The sequence below is a fragment of the Medicago truncatula genome, chromosome 1 (assembly GCF_003473485.1).
Source record: "Medicago truncatula cultivar Jemalong A17 chromosome 1, MtrunA17r5.0-ANR, whole genome shotgun sequence".
Lineage (NCBI taxonomy): Eukaryota > Viridiplantae > Streptophyta > Magnoliopsida > Fabales > Fabaceae > Medicago > Medicago truncatula.
Window position 1 is genome coordinate 1,950,332 of NC_053042.1, and position 15,904 is coordinate 1,966,235.

The following is a 15,904-nucleotide window of genomic DNA, read 5'->3' on the forward strand; positions in this document are numbered from 1 at the left end:
AATTCCTTCTTATCAAGATCGAATTCCTGAATAACAACCATTCGTTGGAAAAGTTAAGGCAAAGTAAAACAAAATAAATACAACAACGGAAGAGAATTAATGCTTTATAAATGCACAACAACGAAAAAGAGGCACTAAGAAACAATAAAGTACGAATTTGAAGCAAATGCAAAACAAAGTAGAGGTAACACAACAAATAAAACAAACATAATAGATATTACATAATTTTGACATATATATGCCGCAACGAGGAAAAGGAAAAACACATACTATTAAACAATACGTTGCAATCTTTTTTTGCACAGACAATGAAGTGTTTTTTGACAATTGTGCGACAAGTGTCATCATCGTTATGAAAGAAATATCTCGTGATTACCCGATATCATGAGCCACGACAATGACCTTGGCATAAATTTCCGCACTCCTACCTTCCCCTGTATACAACACAACAAATGTGAAACCTAATCAATCCAATTTTCATTACACAAAAAACTATTATCAGACTGTGATCACGATACATCACCGATAAATTACCCCCGCAAATATTTTATCAAAAACAATTATATAGTTATAAAATCAAAATCATCTAAAATTATTTCAAAATTGTCGCGTCACTAACGAGATGAAAGAAGTAGGCAAACAATGTTTGATTTTTTAATCAAATGTTTTTTTTATTTTATTTATGTTTTTAACTCAAGATTAGAAATATATTTAGTTTTTGAAACTTTCAAAATATAAGATAGAAAAATACCCCTAAAATATATGTTATAAAGACTAAAATCAAAATTCTCCAACCTGATTAATAAACATTACCGAAAAACAAATTATTTAAGAGTGTGTTTGGACAAGAGAATGCTTTAAGGTAATGTATTTTTTTTTTGAGAATTCAAATCCTTTTAGGTAAATTTTATTGTTTGGATGATAATTTAGAGAATTTTTAAAATGATGGAAATTCATGAGGTATTTTCTCGAAGTAAAATTTTGAGAATTTCAAATGACACCTAAAAGTTAGGAATTTCAAAATTTTTGATTATTATGATTATGTTCAAATCATGCATTTTGGTCCTTAAACATATAAAGATTTGCAAATTGATCCCAATAAACTTTCAAAAATTATAAATTGACCCTTTTTAATAAATTTCACTTTGGCCCCTCAATTTTTTCAAAATAACAAATTGGCCCCTCTAAATTTTAAAAATTTGCAAATTGACCCCTTTTCAAATTTCAAAGTTGGCCCCAAAATTTCAAAATTTATAAAAGTTACCCATAAATAATAACAATATAACTATTTACTACTCAATGGAATCATTTGAAGAATTTTAATTTCTTTAAAATTTCAAAATTATCTTTTTTCTTTTTTCTTTTTTCCCACTTCATCCAACCAATTTCAACCTCTCTCTCTCAATCAAAATCATTCATAGCGGAGAGTTCCATAGCCATAAGCAACAATGAGCAACAAGCAATAAACCCAACAACAATGTAGCAGTAACAACAATTTCTAACTCCTCAACACTCTTAAAACGACGTCGTTTTCCCGCCTCGATGATTCTTCTGAATCACTTCTTCCCTAGACCCTACAATGATTCTCAAGAATCATCACTCTTTGTTTTTCGGAACTAACCTTCACCCTTTTCAATTTCAGCGAAAAAAGCTTCAAAACAAAGGTTTTTGCACCTGCAAGTGTTGCAATTACTCTAAACGGTGTCGTTTGGTAAGCCAAGCGTTAAATTTCCCTAATTTTTCTGCTCAAAATGTTGTTTTTTCTAGAAAAGACTTGATTTTAAGAAATGGGTCAAGCTTAAAATGTGCTAATGAATTAGGAAGAGATTTTTCTGGTAAAAAAGTTGGGAATTTTAGGAAAGACTTGATTTTGAGAAATGGGTCAAGGTTAAAATGTGCTAATGAAAAGGAACCATATTTTGTTAATGAGAATTTGGAGAATTATTTGAGGCCTTTGTTGAAAGAAGGGCTTTTGTTGATAAGGGCTTCTGTTTATACTGCTGTATTAGGTGGTGTGTGTATGTTGGTTTGGTATGGTCAGAATAAAGCTAAGGTTTTTGTTGAGAATAATTTGTTGCCTAGTGTTTGTTTGGCGATTAGTGAATATATTCAGAGGGATGTTGAGTTTGGTAAAGTTAGGAGGATTTCACCGTTGAGTATTACGTTGGAGGCGTGTTCGATTGGGCCGCATAAGGAGGAGTTTTCGTGTGGGGAGGTTCCGACGGTGAAGATTAGGGTACGACCTTTTGCAAGTTTGAGGAGGGGGAAGGTGGTTGTTGATGCGGTTTTGACGCAGCCGAGTGTGTTGGTTGTGCAGAAGAAGGATTTTACTTGGTTGGGGATACCGTTTACGGAAGGGGGGAGAGAGAGGAGATTTTCGAGTGAAGATGGGATAGATTATCGGACGAGAACGAGGAGGCTTGCAAGGGAGGAAGGTGGTGCGAGGTGGGAAATAGAAAGGGACGAAGCGGCTAGGGAAGCTGCTGAGGTTGGTTACTTTGTTTCTGAGAGGAGATGTGGTGCATCTGAAGGTGATGGTGCAAAGGAGATTCCAAGTAGTTCAATTGAGTTAAGTGAGGCCACACCGTTTTTCTGCGTGGATGGTGGGAAGCATGATCATCGGTTCATGGACACAGGTGTTGATTACGATACGAAGCACGCAGATTTGGAAAAAGCATTTGGAGTGAAATTTCTTGGGTCAGGGTTTCGATTTTGGTCTAGAGTATTATCGGGGCATAGGAAAAACAGATTTAAAAGGAAGGCTAATGGGAGTAAGATCTATGCATCTGGTGTTGCTACAAAAAAAAGAATGTTTGAACGTAGCGCATCGGCAGCTCGTGCATACTTTCGTGATCAATCACAAGGGAAGGATGGGGAGCCTGCATCATCTTCTGAATGTTTTCAATTTATGAATCATGACGATGCACATGCGGCAGTAAGTGAGGTTGATGGAAATGCTAAATCTGTTACCATTGGTGATGAAAATATTAGTGATGATAGTCAAAGTGCTGCACGATCCAGAGATCTGGGAATTTGGTCCCCCTCAGTAGATGGAAATGTTGGTGGTCAATCAGATTATTTGAAATTTGTCCGTGAGCCAAATTTACAGACAGGAGAGAAGAATTTTGAAAATTTGCAATCCTGTGAGGATGTTGCAGTACCTGCTAATGCTAATAGTAGAACAGATAAAATTGAAGTCTTGGTACCTCCTGTTGAAGACGATGATTTTGGTAATGATAATTCGTCTGGGTGCCAACCAGATTTTACATCTGAAAATTTGGTTGGTTCCAAGCCAAATTCTCAATGGGCAACTTATTTTCAAACTCCATTTGAGTCCTTGCTTGTGAAATTTGGTCTAACCTCGTGCATGAGAAATATGGAGGAGTCAATATCTTGCTTTCTTTCTGGTCCCATTGAAAAGTTGAAGTCTGATGCGAGTGTGAAAGTGGAGGATATTATTGCAGAGCCTGTTGATGGGCTAGATTTTGTGCAGTCTGAAGGCATTAATAAGGCGCTTCCTGTTATATTGGATTCTGTTCATTTCAAAGGTGCAACGGTGATGCTACTTGCATATGGTGACGTGGAAGTTAGGTAAGGAGCAATCTTATCATTTACTACTTAATCTGTAATCGCTCAGAGAGGATCTGTCGGTTCTCTTCTTGAAGTCTATAGCAGTGGCAGTTGGCCTGCTAAAACTTATAGCTTATTTTTTAAAAATAGTTTGACAATTATTCTTCTAGAGTTTGGGATATATATTTGACAAGCATGTGCATATTCTCATGATGCAGATGAATATCATGAAATTCAGATTTTCTTATTTATTTATTTTAAATAATTTTCATGCTGAAATTGAAGGCTACTAATTTGCTATTGTAAATCTTATTATTATTGGTTATTGAATACACGTAAAGAAAAAATCTTACATTAGAAAATGATAGTCCGATGAAATTATAAACATTCTTTACTTATACTTCCAGGGAGATGGAGAATGTCAATGGGCATGTAAAGTTACAAAACCACTATAGTCGCATACATGTGCATCTAAGTGGAAATTGTAATACTTGGAGGTCAGATATTCTATCCGAAGACGGGGGCTGGTTGTCTGTTAATGTTTTTGTTGACATTATTGAACAAAATTGGCATGTCAACTTGAAAATTGACAATCTTTTTGTCCCAGTAAGCTGTTCAATATTATGAAGTTCCTATATTTCCTGCTTTGTTGTTTAAGTTCGAAAGATTTCTTACGTAGTTTGTCTGACTTGAATGCTGTGCAGCTGTTTGAACGGCTCTTAGAGATTCCAATTATGTGGTCTAAAGGGAGGGCTAGTGGCGAGGTGTTTCCCCGACTTAAAGTTCATTTACTTTTATATTCTATTTGATAGTTTAGGAATATTGTTTCTTGTTTGGGTTAAACACCATGTTTCTGACATATTATGTCAAGTAACGAACACTGCATTTACTATAATATAATAATATGGGTCTTGCTAACCAGTGCCCTAAGGGCAATGGTTAAGGATTCAAAAGAGGAAATAATTTATGAATTTCATGTAGAAAGTGTTTCATTTTTTATTTTCAATGTAGTGAAAACACAAGTTCCAATAAAAATTTCTTCTTTGGACTTCTAAACAAGTGCCCCAAGGGCACTTGTTAGCATTTCCCTATATATATATATATATATTTGTGAGCATTGAGAAAGTATATTGCTTGTATTCAACAGTAGCATTAGTATATTATTACTTGATGAACTCGTATGTTATTCTATATAGACATGTAAGTGCTCTTTTTTTTTTTTTGTCTCAGATTGTGGATTTGATCTCATCTTACCTTTGTTTTTTCAGACTTTGTTACGGTTATGTTGGCATGATGCTTATTTTTCTTGATATATATTATATAACTTCACCAATATAATATACTTTTACTCTATGTTTAGGTTCACCTGTGCATGTCTAAGGGAGAGACTTTTCCAAATTTGCACGGACAGCTTGATGTGACAGGGTTGGATTTCCAACTATTAGATGCTCCATCAGGTTTTTCTGTATGTCTTTCCATACTCTCCTCATTTCCTTATATTTCATACGACATATATGCATCAGCTTGAGGGAGAGTGTTGTTCAGAACTTGAGATATGTTGGGAGATATTTTCTTCCTTTTTATCTTCTATCTAAATATTCTGTATATAATTATGGTGTTATTAGGACAGATACAGGATATATTTAATCCATATAATTAAGGGGTTCTATGTCCACAGTATTACCATTATATATATATATATATATATATATATATATATATATATATATAGGACATGGACACACTTAAAAGTTAGGTCATGTCTAACTCATAAAACTGACTTGCAAGATGAGGGATGCCTCCCACTTAAAAACTAATTTTTAGGCCACATCTCATCCAATATGAGACTCTAAAACACCCCTACGACACCACGATTGAACATCTAGAACATAAAATACGATTTTACCCCCATGCTCATTGTGCAGTTCATGCAGGCATTTAGGTTTGCAATTTTACTAAATGTTATTCATGTAGATGAGCATGAAACTAAAATGTGATATCACCCCCATGCTAATTGTGCCTTTTGTATATTGTTTCAGAACATATCAACGAGTTTATGTTTTCGCGGTCAAAGAATATTTTTACACAATGCAAATGGCCGGTTTGGCAGTGTTCCTCTAGAAGCATCAGGAGACTTTGGCATTCATCCCGAAGAAGGAGAGTTCCATCTTATGTGTCAGGTACTTCTTTCTCTTTCCCCACACCACACACACAGTTTGGGTCAAATACAGTTTCTACTTTGTTTTGAGAATTGATTCAGATTATTAAATCTTTTTAACTTTCAAGAAGTCATCCTTTGATGATGGCAAACATTTTACATGGGCGATTACAAAATTCTCCTGTAATCTGCAGTCATACTAGTTTTATTTCTGAACATAATTTTTTTAAGGAATCAACTATCAAGAAAACTTGTAATCTGTGACATGTTCCTTAAAATTGAATCTTAATGGCTCATGTTATATTTTAAAGTAAACGTGATCTGACAAACTTTTGCTAATATTACTTTTGTGGCTGTTCAATGAAAATACATGTTGAAATTCATTCTAGATAGTGAGTTCATTCTGCGAATTCTTATTTCATACCTCGCTCAGTTTTATGATAGATAGTTGGGATTCTTTTTTATCTGTACTTTAATATTTTGTATGATCAAACTTCCAGGTTCCTGCTGTTGAAGTGAATGCTTTGATGAGAACTTTTAAAATGAAACCGCTCTTATTTCCGGTACGTTCATTTCTTTACTTTGGTGCATTAACTCTAATGCTTTCAAGTTTGCAAAACTAGAATTTGCATGAGTAAAACCTGAATATTGTTTCTGACTGGTCTGAAATTGTAAACAGCATTACAATATATAGCTAAGCTAAATATTATTTTTGTAAAATAAAGCTCAATCTATGACAATCAGTTAATTACATTAATTTCAAATGCAACCAATGTGGGACTGTTACATCACATTTACAACAACTGGCTATTACCAATATTTTTGTAGCTCATTGTGTGTGGGGATTTTTCAAGGCCACTTTGAGACATGCATAGGTGTTTGATATTTGGACATTCATGTTAAGCTGTATTTCTGTTACTTGCAATAATCAAACTTACTCCCATCCTCAAGTTTTTTTCTTATTTTTCTTTTAGACGTTACATTTTGCGACTATTGGTTCATACAACTGATATGCATAGCTGATGAGTGAGTTTGACAATCAAATACGACAAATTTACTAAGCTATTTATGATTTAATAATAATAATAAGGACAGCAACAATAATAATAAATTTTTTCTTTTAGACATTACATTTTGCGACTATCGGTTCATATAACTGATATGCATAGCTAATGAGTGAGTTTGAAAATCAAATACGACAAATTTACTAAGCTATTTATGATTTAATAATAATAAAAATAGTAATAATAATGTTAAAGTTAAGAATCTTTAGATATCCCTTTGATTGTATAACTCCTAGAGTATTCAACTTCCTAGGCTAGTGCTTACTAAATAAGCATTCAATGTATTTATTGTAAAGCCATTATAAATACAAGCTGTGTGATCTCATTATAGACACACAGAGAGTTTACACAGACTTCACATATTTATTTTACAAATAAGAACAACAACAATAATAATAAAATGTATATTTTAAAATTTTGGAAGTCATGGAAGATACCCATTGAAATCAATTGAATTTTTTTCCCTTTCTTTAACAAGGAAATCAAATTATCTTATTTATGCCCTTCATTTTTTCTTTTCGCACAATGGTTGGTTACAGCTAGCTGGATCAGTAACTGCCCTATTCAATTGTCAAGGCCCGCTGGATTCTCCAGTATTTGTAGGCACTGGAATGGTTTCTAGGACGTTCTCTAATTCACATATTGACACCCCTGCATCTGTAGCATCGGAAGCACTTGCTGCGAGTAAGGAAGCCGGTGCACTGGCAGCATTTGACCGCATTCCATTGTCTTATGCATCTGCCAATTTCACTTTCAACACCGATAACTGTGTAAGTTGACAGGGACAGTAGTTCAAAGTAGCGACTCATTGTAAATTGTGATGTTATGGTAACACTTGCTATGCATGTTGTAGGTTGCCGATTTATATGGAATCAGGGCTTGTCTTATAGATGGTGGTGAAATTCGAGGAGCTGGGAATGCATGGATATGCCCAGAGGTATAGAGCTGCCTGTTCGTGATTTGCTTTTTTAATTTTTTTTCTTTCTAGAACTAGAACTGCTTGGAAACATTAACATGATTATGTATGTAGAATCAGCATTATGTGCACTCACTGTTTAACCTATTTTTAGGGGGGAAATAAATTTATCACCAAAATATTTCGTTTTTTGTTAGTTTCTGGTTATCTATGGGTACTAATTTAATATTCTTCGTCAACTTTAAAATGTCGGCCATATCACACAATGAAGTGATACTCAAACATTGAAAGGTTCTGATTCTCACACCCACAATAATGGAAATTAGAGGTTTTGTCCATTTGGCTAAAAATAACTTAGGTGTGTAACCATCTGTTATTACTTTCCCCAAGAAAAAGAAACCATTTCTCTCCAAAATTCCTGTTCTACACCTACTAATGTATGCTTATTTTGTTCTCAGGGTGAGGTGGATGAGACAGCAATAGATGTGAATTTATCTGGTAGTTTGTCCTTTGATAACATCGTGCTTCGTTATATGCCAAGTTATTATCATCAGATGCCACTCAAATTAGGGGTATTAAATGGAGAAACAAAACTGTCAGGAGCTCTTCTAAAACCGTAAGATGAACCTCTCTTCAGTTTTTGATAATATTTACTTGGGACACTGATCCTTGGTTTGGGGTAATAGGAAGACTGTTGCCTTTGGACCTTGTGTAAATTGAGAACTCCTGATGCCAACGATATTCCTTATATGTATTTTCTCCCCATAACAAAACTTTTTCCTTTATGGAATTTTTAAATTTTACTGCAGACGGTTTGATATAAAATGGACGGCACCTACCGCAGAAGGGTCTTTTGGCGATGCTCGAGGAGATATCATAATCTCACACGAGTTCATTACTGTGAATTCCTCTTCAGCTGCATTTGATCTATGTACGCGGATCCAAACATCTTATCTTGATGATTTATCTCTTAATAAAGGAGATCCTTATGCACCAAGAGCCATTCCATTTACCATTGATGGAGTTGAGATGGATTTGCGTATGCGTGGGTTTGAATTCTTCAATTTGGTTTCTGCATATACTATGGATTCTCCAAGACCTTTGCATCTGAAAGCATCTGGAAGGGTCAAATTCCAGGGGAAGGTTTTAAAACCCAGTGGCAGTATTAGCGAACAAAATTCTGATACAAATAGGCATCATGCAGACACATTGGAGAAAGGAATCTCAGATAGTCTTGTTGGTGAAGTTTCAATCTCTGGTCTTAAACTGAATCAATTGATGCTTGCACCACAGCTGTCTGGGTTGTTGACAGTTTCTCCTGAGTGTATCAAGGTGATGCAGAGAACTCTTTTCCGGAAATTGATGAATTTTATCATTTGATGATCTGCTCATATCATACATAAATGCAGAGACAATTATATAGATATAAGCTGTACATCTAGACACAATTTACATATTTTGCAACAATAACCAATTTGTCATTTAACAGTTTTTATTTTGTGAGGTAGGCTTGGTTATTTACCACGTTTTAGCTCTGCCTCTCTTAGAAAATTTCAGATAATTTGTCTGTATTTAATTTAATATCTATAGATTTTGTAACTTTTGGTCAAACTTGGAATACAGTTGGATGCCTCGGGTAGGCCTGATGAAAGTCTTGCAGTGGAGTTTGTTGGTCCACTGCAGCCAAATAACGAAGATGGCCTACAAAGTGGAAAACTGTTGTCTGTTTCTCTTCAGAAAGGACAATTAAGGGCTAATGTTTGTTTTCAACCATTTCATTCTGCTAACTTGGAGGTAACCAAATTTAAATTTTGGGCCTAGTATTTAAATCTACACACGTTTGTTTCATTGCTTGTATAATTTAGGAAATTGTTTATTGGACCCAAAGTTTGTATTGAAATTTTCTATTTTCTTTCTCCATCCTTGTATGGGGTGTGCTTGCAGGTACGTCATTTTCCACTTGATGAGTTGGAGCTTGCTTCTCTTCGGGGGACTATACAGAGAGTAAGGCATATTGGCCTATTTAATTGCATTTTTTCTTATCGTCCCTGTTCTTTGCTGTCCCCTATTACACAGATTTAGATCATTAGAAAGTTAATCCAACCCAGATTCAGTGCCTTGGCATCTAAGGAATCGTTGGAGAAACTTTACCTTTCTTGCCAGCAGATGAGTGTTTTGGTTTCTCATATTTTTGGGGAAGGTAGTGCTTGCACTGATAAACCAGCTGTCTATGGCATTGGTCATTTTGGTTTTCATTGGTGGGACTCCCTTCCTCAATTCACTGTAGAAGAGTTCAAGAAAAATTAATTCAGGCTTTACATATAGATAACGTGGCAATGTTGTTTATCTCAGATAGCGCCGAATCCCAAAAATGCTATAGCGGATAGCGGAATGACTGCTATTGCGAAGACTAAAATACATTTTACAAAGTAAACATAAATTCCAACAAGATGCATATATATACTCAAAAATAGAAAAATACACAAAATTGAAGGGACAACGGACAACCATACTTAATAATTATAATCAACTTCACCATTATAAGAAAAATACAAAAAATTAAAAGGGAAAATCATACTTAATAAGCGTTTGAACACGGTGGCCATGATGCTATTTCAGGGACCAGCTATCCCAAAAGCTTCAACTGATAGAAGGTCAAGAAATTAATATCCATGACATAAAGTACATTAATTACGTTAGAGAAATGGGCAGGTAGAATAAAGTTTAGTGTTTAAAGTTTTACTGTGCAAATTTGACATTTCCATCCACTTTAACTGTATAACTTTCCCTCGTCTTTGTCCTTTCTTTTTATTTTCAATCCTGCCTTGATGATAACCTGGTTGAGGCATTGTTCAGTGGTTATGTCGTGGAAACAATATATGGTGTTTTCAACCATTAGATTTTTTCTTTCAGGCAGAATTGCAACTTAATCTTCAAAAAAGAAGAGGACATGGAGTCCTATCTGTACTTCAGCCGAAATTCAGTGGTGTGCTTGGTGAAGCTCTAGATGTGGCAGCTAGATGGAGTGGAGATGTTGTGAGTGCATAAGATCATCTTATTGTTATTTTTTCACGAAATTGAGTTCCATATTTTTTTATTTGTTGCTATTCTGGGAATAAAATGAAGTCTGCTAGCTGACCAGAGTGTATAGTGAATATCAGTCTATAATTGGACTCGCACAATATTAAGTCTTTAACAGTATCTCTTCAATGTTTGCTACTGATTGTTGTTGGCAAAAGATTTATAGCAACACCCGTTTAATCTAATGAAAATAATAGGCGCTCAGTTGATTATCTATCCTTCACTACACCCATCCACACACACACACAGACCATTGAATGTATTATTTTGATTACATTGGATGGAAAATAGTACAATTTAATGAAGTCAATGTTTTTGGAGCTTTTAATGACGTGTTTGTCTAGTACTGATTCTCAGTTGTTGCATTGTTCAGATCACTATTGAAAAAACTGTTTTGCAACAAAACCACAGCTATTATGAACTTCAAGGTGAATACGTTTTGCCTGGTACTCGAGATCGTAATCCTATTGACGGAGGAGGTGGCCTTTTTAAAAAGCTAATGTCGGGTCATCGCGTTGGTAGTGTTATATCCTCAATGGGCAGGTGGAGAATGAAACTTGAAGTTCCCAGAGCAGAGGTTGCTGAGATGCTTCCTCTTGCGAGGCTTCTTTCTCGGAGCATGGATCCTGCTGTTCATTCAAGATCTAAGGTTGCATCATTATATATGTCTTTGGATGTTACATATATTCATAATTAACCATCTTAATGCAGCTAGTTGATGTTACATATATTCATAATTAACCATAATAATGTATGTTGTTATGTGCTATGTATGCAGGATTTTTTTCTTCAAAGTTTACAGTCAGTGGGAGTATTTTCTGAAAGCCTTCAACAATTGCTTGAGGTATTGTCAGAGAATCACTGTATCTTGTTTTCCTTACGTTTAATGCAATACCTGATGCCTGAGTTTCTATTCAAACATGAAGTGCATTTTGGAATTATTTTATACAGATAATGTTAATTAGATGAATAAAATGTGTTGCAAAAATTGAAGTTTCTTTCGTCTGATAATCGACATGTACAACATGCAGAAAATGAGGGGGCTCCATGCTCCATCAAATGATGTTGTTCTTGAGGATTTAACCCTGCCCGGTTTATCTGAATTCAAAGGTCACTGGCATGGATCTCTCGATGCTAGTGGTGGAGGAAACGGAGACACCTTGGTAAAAAAGTTTAGGTTTTGTATTCTTTGGAGGTCCATGAATAGTCTATTTCTGAATATTGACTTTCTTATTCTGTGTCATTTCAGGCAGAGTTTGACTTTCATGGGGAGGACTGGGAGTGGGGAGACTACAAAACTCAGCGTGTCGTGGCAGTTGGTGCTTACAGTCATGATGATGGTATGCACCTGGAGAAAATTTTCATCCAGAAGGATAATGCAACCATCCATGCAGATGGAACATTGTTAGGGCCTAAAACCAACCTCCATTTTGCTGTCTTAAATTTTCCTGTTAGTTTGGTCCCCACTGTAGTTCAGGTCTTCGAATCTACAGCAACAGATGTTGTTCATTCGCTGCGGCAACTTTTGGCACCCATTAGGGGCATATTGCATATGGAAGGTGATCTCAGAGGAAGTTTAGCAAAACCAGAATGTGATGTGCAAGTAAGGCTCCTGGATGGTGCCATTGGTGGCATTGATCTTGAACGAGCAGAACTTGTTGCTTCTCTAACCTCAACCAGCCGTTTTCTATTCAATTCAAAACTTGAACCTGTAACCCAAAGTGGCCATGTACTCATTCAAGGCAGCATTCCGGTTGCTTTTGTCCAAAATAACACATCACAGGAAGATGTAGAATCAGATAAGAGTCGGGCGAATTGGGTTCCTGATTGGGTGAAGGAGAAGAATAAAGGGGGCATTGATGATGTCAGCGACAAAAAAGTTTCTAGAGATAAAAACGAAGATGGTTGGAATACTCAATTAGCAGAAAGCCTTAAAGGTTTAAATTGGCAAATTTTAGATGCTGGAGAAGTCAGGATTGACGCTGATATAAAAGATGGGGGAATGACGTTGGTAACAGCTTTATCTCCTCATGCCAATTGGCTTCATGGTAATGCTGATGTCATGCTTGAGGTGGGTGAAATCACACTCTTAATATTCTCACATATTTTATGTTTATTTCTCTTAAGTCTAATCATATGGTGTGTTTTATAGGTCAGAGGCACAGTGGATCAGCCAGTACTTAATGGACACGCCTCATTCCATAGGGCATCAATTTCTTCACCCGTGTTCCGAAAGCCACTCACCAACTTTGGTGGAACTGTTAACGTGAAATCAAACAGGCTATGCATCACATCACTAGAGAGTAGGGTAAGCAGAAAAGGAAAGCTTCTTGTAAAAGGCAACCTACCACTCAGAACTAGTGAAGCAGCTCCTGATGACAAGATAGAATTGAAATGTGAAGTTTTAGAAGTCAGGGCACCAAAAACATTAAGGTTGATTTCTTAACTTTTGTAGAAGGTTTCTCAAGTTAACAATTTGACTTATTCATGGATATAAAGTGGTTGATTTAACCAATAAATAACTAGTATTGGTTTTTGCAACTGCATCCTTTTTTAGTGCTATAAATGATTCTTTTAAACACATTTTCTACTTTTCCCAGTGGTCAGGTTGATTCTCAACTGCAAATAACTGGTTCAATATTGCAACCAAACATATCTGGGAATATCAAATTAAGTCACGGAGAAGCATATTTGCCACATGATAGAGGTGGTGCTCCTGCTTCTAATAGATTCCCATCGAACGAGTCAATGCTTCCTTCTGGCGGTGTTAGTCAAGTTTTTGCTTCAAGATATGTTTCACGATTTTTCAGCTCAGAATCTCCTGCAAGTGCCAAAACTTCTCAATCTTCTGGCTCTGGTATTGCTTTACTAATCCATCAGTAGTACAGTCTTACATTTTTCACGATAGCCATTGGTGTATATTATGATCTCTTTTCTTTCTGAAAAATTATGTGGCAGTTAATAAGTCAAGTCAGGTTGAAAATGAGATGGAGCAAGTGCAGATTAAACCAAACGTAGAAATATGCCTTAATGATTTGAAGCTTGTCCTTGGACCAGAGTTAAAGATAGTATATCCTTTGATTCTCAATTTTGCTGTCAGTGGAGAGCTTGAGTTGAATGGTCTGGCTCATCCCAAATGGATAAAACCTAGAGGCATACTGGCATTTGAGAATGGTGAAATCGATCTAGTTGCCACCCAGGTTTGTGTAACGTTTTACTCTGCAACTCTCGAAATTGTATCCTATGGTTTTTTCTTGGCAAACTTTGCTATGGTTTTGCTTGTATGTTTCTCAATCAATGCAGTTTGATACAATTTATTTCAAATGCAGGTGAGGTTAAAAAGAGAGCATTTAAATATTGCAAAATTTGAACCCGAGTATGGACTAGATCCAATGCTAGATTTGGTTTTGGTTGGATCTGAATGGCAATTTAGAATCCAAGGTAAAGCCAGCAATTGGCAGGACAAACTTGTAGTGACCTCGACTCGTTCTGTGGAACAGGAAGCACTCTCACCTACTGAGGTAAGATATATGCCTTCATCTGTGAAAATAGATTATAGTTTCATCTGTGAAAGTAAATGCGTTCATGATATGATATTCGATCAGAACGGTCCTTTTAATTGTTTTCATCTACGCAGGCTGCCAGAAGATTTGAGAGTCAATTGGCCGAATCCATTTTGGAAGGCAATGGTCAACTTGCATTTGAAAAGCTTGCAACTGCGACTCTTGAAAAATTAATGCCACGAATAGAAGGGAAAGGAGAGTTTGGCCAGGCTAGGTGGAGGGTAGTGTATGCACCTCAGATTCCTAGTCTGGTTTCTGTTGATCCTACAGCAGATCCTCTCAAGTCACTAGCTAGTAATATATCGTTTGGTACAGAAGTTGAAGTCCAACTTGGCAAACGTCTTCAGGTAACTTCACTTGACATGGGACAATTATATATCATCAGAGGGAAGAAAATAGAATACCTATTTATAAATAGAAGCATCTATTAGTTGTTATCTAGTGAAATACCAAATCCCTTCTCAGATTTTTATTTAATAACCTCCCTCAATCGATGTTAAAATGCTGGTTTCTACTATCTCGCTGTCTTGTACTAGTTTATCATTATCTAAAGCACTATTTTTCTTCCAGGCCACAATTGTTCGGCAAATGAAGGAATCCGAGATGGCAATGCAGTGGACCTTGAGCTATCTGCTTACAAGTCGTTTGCGGGTGCTCCTACAATCTTCTTCGACCAATCGCCTTCTTTTTGAATATTCTGCTACATCTCAGGATTGACTTGCAACTAAGTAACAATTTCGAAAATTGGTCATGCCCTAGATGCAGCTTACATCGATATTCCTCGTATTTTAAGGGGAAGGGGAATTTTGAGACAGTCTTTGAATGTAAGAAAGTAGTGTGTAGATGCATATTATTTTTTTGCTCAAATTGAGCTTGTTAATATGTAGATGTTTATGTCATGAATAATTCAGCCTATTAGTTTTGTACAGAAATTCAATTTTGATGAAAGAAAATGTATAGTATGATAACATGTTGACGACACATGAAGGTCAGATGTTTGTTTGTTGAAAGAGCAGTGCTTTTCTTTCTGCATCAGAACCATCTAATCCTATTTGCACCCTTAATTGTTCAATTTAATGACTTAATTGCTTCTGGAAGCAAAGTAATCTGAAATGTATTATAAACGTTACTGTAACCTTTGGGTACAGTTTACACTACCAATAAGAATACATGTATTATAAAACTAACTTTTGAATTGAAAGTTATCATTAATAGATCATCTCTATAGATTTTTATGTTAATAAATAATCGTTTGACATATCATTTGGATGTATCAAAATTAATGTTTAATGGTATTTCAAATGAATTTTGTTATTGTATTAATTTATAGGCATGATTTATATGACATTAACTAGTAATTTAAAGGTTCCTCTAAAAAAACTTTTAATTTAAAAGTTGGTTTTGTAATATATATTTTCTAGTAGATGGGTTGACTAAATATCTTGATTGAAAGTGTTCAATTTTATAAACTGAGCTCTACATAAAAGACTAGAATATAAAAATTAACAATAGTTTCCTCTAAAAAATAGTTTGTGGAAAATAAAACTGTTGC

The 15,904-nt window shown here is 35.5% G+C and overlaps 1 protein-coding gene across 1 annotated transcript; it reads left to right on the forward strand.

Moving 5' to 3' along the window:
• The first annotated feature begins 1,370 nt into the window (after positions 1-1,370).
• Positions 1,371-15,424, forward strand: LOC25481915 (protein TIC236, chloroplastic). Its single transcript, XM_013610325.3, has 23 exons — positions 1,371-3,591; positions 3,978-4,176; positions 4,275-4,334; positions 4,931-5,035; positions 5,610-5,750; positions 6,229-6,291; positions 7,332-7,562; positions 7,646-7,729; positions 8,167-8,324; positions 8,518-9,040; positions 9,332-9,502; positions 9,653-9,712; positions 10,622-10,744; positions 11,163-11,438; positions 11,568-11,633; positions 11,821-11,952; positions 12,039-12,860; positions 12,942-13,222; positions 13,390-13,646; positions 13,748-13,989; positions 14,119-14,310; positions 14,427-14,699; positions 14,923-15,424. Exons 1-23 carry the CDS (start codon positions 1,580-1,582, stop codon positions 15,067-15,069), a joined length of 6,618 nt encoding a protein of 2,205 aa, XP_013465779.1. The 5' UTR covers positions 1,371-1,579; the 3' UTR covers positions 15,070-15,424.
• The last annotated feature ends 480 nt before the right edge of the window (positions 15,425-15,904 follow it).